The 5,350-nt window shown below is 42.4% G+C and overlaps 1 protein-coding gene across 1 annotated transcript in view; it reads right to left on the minus strand.

Annotated features, from left to right (window-relative positions):
- Window positions 1-797: 797 nt before the first annotated feature.
- Window positions 798-5,350, minus strand: part of GBAS (glioblastoma amplified sequence) — a 25,191-nt gene continuing 20,638 nt past the window's right edge. Inside the window, exons 9-10 of the mRNA XM_006859854.1 lie at window positions 2,317-2,400; window positions 798-862 (exon numbers count right to left, since the gene is read on the minus strand). Of these exons, the coding sequence (XP_006859916.1) occupies window positions 798-862; window positions 2,317-2,400 (149 nt within the window). The remainder of the gene's footprint in view (window positions 863-2,316; window positions 2,401-5,350) is intronic.

A 5,350-nucleotide genomic window follows, 5' to 3' on the forward strand; every position in this document is an offset into this window, starting at 1 on the left:
GTGAAGATTTGTTGTTAAGTGCCCTGGAGTCAATTCTGACTCATAGTGATCTTTATTGGGTTTCCTAGGAGTGAATGATCGGTTTGCTTATCCTACAGCGCCACACCAGGTCTCTGTTGTGAAGATTTGCTGTTGTTAAGTGCTGCTGAGTCGGTTCTAACCCACAGTGACCCTGTATATGGTTTCCAAGGAGCAACTGGTGAGTTTGAACCGCTAACCTTGTGGTTCAAACTGATTCTGCAATTCAGTGCATTAGCCCACAGCGCCACACCAGAACTCCATTGTGAAGATTGTTGTTGTTGTTATGTGTCATGGAGTCGGTTCCGACTCATAGCGACCCTGTACAGGGTTTCTGAGGCTGTAAATCTTTATGGGAGCAGAAAGCCTCATCTTTCTCCAGCGGAACAGCTAGTAGTTTCGAACTGCTGACCGTGAGATTAGCAGCCGATTCACAACCACTACGCTAACAGTTTTATTTGGACATGCTTCAAATTTTAATCTGGGTCCTCTTTCCCCGGCAGCTGGGAGCAGGGGTGGCTAGGTATTACAAAGTCGGTTCCGGAAACAGGGGTGTTTCCAAAGAGGATAACGGAGCTTGGTCATGGTGGGCAATAGCTTCCTTCCTCGTGAGTACCTAAGTTCTAACGGGAAGGAGTCTCTCGTAAGCTATGTACAGCAGTTTACACGTCAGTGTTTTGTGTTCACGTGATATACAATGTATACCGTAAAATTAACATATGACAAGTGCTTGTCACTGAAATTCATGTAGGCACAGAGAAGTTGACTTTGCCGGAGCTTTACTGGAGGGGCGAGGTCTTCTGCGGGATCATGATTCTGGATTCCATTTCCTGAATGAGCGGGACTAAAAACAGGAACCAGGTTACCGGGCTTGTCCTTGTCTATAGATTATGGCAGACATACATGGACAGACAGAAGGGCACGTTGGAAAATGAAGGGCTGGCCTTGGGGGTTTTCCTGAGCTAATGGCAGGTCAGCTCACATCCTCTAAGAACCGAGGATCGATTCTGACTCACAGCAACCCTATACCTGAGACTATAAAGCTTTATGGGAACAAACAGTCTCATTGTTCTCCTGAGGAGGGGCTCGTGTGGCTGACCTTACAGTTAGCAGCCCCAAACTTAAGCTGCAGCGCCACCAGGACTCCCCAAGATGCCAATGAACTGGAAACAAATCTTGCCTGGAAACTGTCTCATTTCTGGAAAATTAGGAAAGCTTCATGTTGTGAGAAAAATGGTGCTTTTTCAACAGAATCTTTGAATATGAGAATGTCTCCTGCACAAGGCCAGGCAGACCACACTGGTCCGCTTTGCTCAGGATAACACACCTCTGGGAACCAGTGGAAAGTGTAAGAATAAACAGTGAAACCACGTGCAATGATATGACTTTGGAACTAGAAAACAAGACAGTATTAATCTTCTAGAATAAACGACTCTTTTTCTTGATAGCATAGGGTATGGAAATTTTCTGTGCCCATCAAGACTGGCAGTCTTGGAAACCCTATACTCAGAGGTGGAACCGACTTGCTGGCCCCGAACAACAATAACACAGAGTTTAAATAATTCACTCGACATGCAACATGGCTGGTATTTATTACTTGTATCTGTATCACTGAGCTGAAAATTCAGCCCAATGATTTCCTTTTAACTATCAAGTGATTTTACACACATGTACACAGGAGCCTGGGTGCACAGTTGTCAAATTGCTTGGCTGCCAGCTGAAAGGCTGGCAGTTCAAACCCACCAGAGGCTCTATGGGAGAAAGATGTGGCATCTGCTTCCATAAAGACTGCCTATGGGGCTGTCCCAAGCCTGTCCCACAGGGTCACTGTGAGTCAATGGCAATGAGTTTTTTGCATATGTAAACACACACATACACATATACACAAGGAAAGACTATCAAATTAGTTTTCAAAACTACTGTTTATAATGGACACATTAAATTATGTTCTGGGGGATGGGCAAGTTCTATGATGAAGAGAAATCTTTAAAAATTAGTGCAATGAATTTTCAGAGAACATAGAATTCTATGTAAAAAAAAAAAAAAGGTAATGATGTAAAATTTAGAACCTACAAGGGTCTGAGAACTGTGACAATATGCATATTTGAACCTACAAGGGTCTGAGAACTGTGACAATATGCATATTTGAAAAAGGAATTATTTTCCTTATTGAAAAAAAAAATCATGTAACCCTTAAAGAACATTTTGATTACCTTTCTCCCCACCAAAGAAACCTTATAATTAACATCCTAGCAGCACAGTAAGAAAAAGAATATTTTGTGCCCATTAAACCATTACCTGTGTAATAGACCAGTTCTTCCCAGCCATGTTTATGCCATGCAGCGTTTCGTATATCTTCTCGGGTTTGAAGATCCTTGTAAGCTTAAAAACAACCACAAGGACTTAAACATAAACACAATGTCCCACGTTCCACTCACATTAACTGTTCTAGTGTTGGTTGGTTTAGGTGACCACAGAACTTTCTCAAAGGCACAGATTTGGGTGTGAGGTACTGAACTAAACTGTACACTGGGTACTCTTGAGAAAAACTGCAGAAAACATTGTAGTAGGTCTGATGGGAGATAGAGAACAGTTCACTCTCATGCTCTATAGTCTAGAGAGTCCACGAAAATGATAATATGAAAAACCACACATTAAATTCATAGCCAAAAATGATCAGACCATTGACAGGCAATACTGACTTCAATCTGTTTCAGGCCTACCACCATCAAGTCAATTCCGACTCATAACGACCCTGCACAGGGCTTCTTCCACGGCTGCAAATGTTTGCAGGAGCAGAAAATGTCATCTTTCTCCACTGGAGCAGCTAGTGGGTTTGAACTGCCAACTTTGCAGTTAGCAGTCAATCCTACAGCCCCACCAGGGTTCCTTGTGTTCCAGGCAGTGGAGAAGAGACTAGTAAAGGTGGGTGAAGACCTGTGGAGTCTGAGGTCAATGAGGGAATGCACAGCAGACAGACGCCAGGGAGAAGAGCTGGGCAGGAAGGTGTGGTCTGGCCAGGGCAGTCTTGAAGGCTGGCCAGACATCATGGGCTTGCAGGAACACAAGAGGAAGGCATAGACAAAGACACGACACGGTCCTTGGTTCAATGCAGTGCCATTTCACAGACACCTTTCTGGATGTCCTGGACTCTAATTCCCAACTTGAGCAAAAGCCTTCCACCTACTTAGCAGGAAAATGCCTCACTGGCATCCTGATCGTCCCAGGCTATCCCTGGGGCCCAGTTTCTGAGCAGCATTCCTCTGTCCTATGAGGAGACCTCCTCTTGTGGGCCTATCATCTCACACCAACTCAAACCCAAACAACCTCTGTTACTGTGGTTAAGCACCTTAAGACCCTGTGTAGGGTTTCCAAACAGCAGCTGGTGAATTTGAACCACCCACTGTTTGGTGCAAACTGACCTTGCAGCTAGCGCATTATTCCACAAGGGCTTCGCAAACTGCCGCTGACAATTAATAATGGGGTAACAGGTCCTGGTGGTGCAGTAGTTAAAGCATGTGACTTCTAATGGAAAAATTGGAGGCTCAAACCTACCAGGTGCTACATGGGAGAAAGATGCAGCAGGGCGGTCTCTTTCCATAAAGATTTAGTCTTAAAAATATTATGTAGCGGTTTGGGTGATAGCAGCGAAAACCAGGTAGGGGACTCTCCATTGTGAAGGGATTGGGATCCCACAAAGGAATCGCTCATATAACAACTCCAGGATGTCAGTTACCCACACTCGCAAGTGAAAAAATCAAGACAATAAGGAAAATACTGTGAGTTAGGAATCTGGAGACAGGATTCCCTCTGCGGCCACGCTGCCCTGGCAGAGTTTAGAGGGCGGGGCTACAGCCAGTCTACAGCCAGTTGGGCTGAGAAAATCAGCCCTAAAAACCCTGCGGAGACATTTGCAAAAAAAAAAAAAGAAGCACCAGAGCCTACACATTTCTCCCTCTTTTTCCCTGTCCCGCCTTCATTGCTCAGCCCAGACTACATCAGGCGGGACAGTTGGGAGAGAAAAGTTAGTAGACTATAAGGTAACCCCAAAGAAAGTTAATACTTCACAACTTACCATGAAAATGAACTTCCAAGCAGAACAAGCAAACATGAAAACTAAAAAGAAACTGACAAGAAATAGCACAAAAAACACAAACCCAACATAAGAAGGTATGCAGAACAAAAGAACAAACAGCACTACCAAAAAAGTAACATAAGGGCAGCAATTAATTCATACCTATCGATAATTACATTAAATGTCAATGGATTGAATGCAACAGTGAAGAGACAGAGAGTGGCAGAATGGGTAAGAAAACAAGACCCTTCAATATGCTGCCTGCAAGAGACACACCTTACACACAAAGACAAAAACAGACTAAAAGTTAATTAAAGGATGGAAAAAAATTTACCAAGCTAACTGCAACAATAAACAAGCAGGAGTGGCGATACTAATCTCTTACAAAGTAAATTTTAAGATAAAAACCAACAAAAGAGACAAAGAAGGACACTATCTCATGATCAAAGGGTCAATTGAGCAAGATGAAATAACCATAATAAATATCTATGCTCCCAATGAAAGAGCACCAAGATACATGAAGCAAACCTTACTAGAATTGAAGAAAGAAATAGATAGGTCTACAATTATAGTGGGAAATTTTAACACGCCACTCTTGAAAAGAGACAGAACAACCAGAAAGAAACTCAACAAAGTTACAGAGGAACTAAATAGCACAATCAACCAACTTGACCTCGTAGATGTATACAGAGCATTCAATCCAACAACAGCACAATATACATTCTTCTCCAGTGCACATGGACCATTTTCCAGAATTGACCATGTGCTAGGTCACAAAGCAAGCCTCCATAAATTTACAAACATCAAAATACTACAGAGCATCTTTTTAAACCACAATGCTATAAAACTAGAAATCAACACTAAGAAGACCAAGGAAATAAAGTCAAATACATGGAAACTGAACAATATCTTGCTGAAAAGCGACTGGGTAAAAGAAGAAATTAAATGTGAATTCACAAAGTTCCTAGAAACAAACGAGAATGAAAACACAGCATACCAAAATCTTTGGGACACAGCGAAAGCAGTGCTGAGAGGACAATTTATTGCGATTAATGTGCACATCCAAAAAGAGGAAAGAACCAAAATTAACACAGCATCCTCAACACTTAGAAGTAGACCAGCACAGGGAACCTATAGTCACCAGAAGAAAGGAAATACTAAAGATAAGAGCAAAAATAAATGAGATGGAAAACCAAAAAACTATAGAAAGAATCAACAGGACAAGAAGCTGGTTCTTTGAAAGGATTAATAAAATTG

The sequence above is a fragment of the Chrysochloris asiatica genome, unplaced genomic scaffold (assembly GCF_000296735.1).
Source record: "Chrysochloris asiatica unplaced genomic scaffold, ChrAsi1.0 scaffold00034, whole genome shotgun sequence".
NCBI lineage: Eukaryota > Metazoa > Chordata > Mammalia > Afrosoricida > Chrysochloridae > Chrysochloris > Chrysochloris asiatica.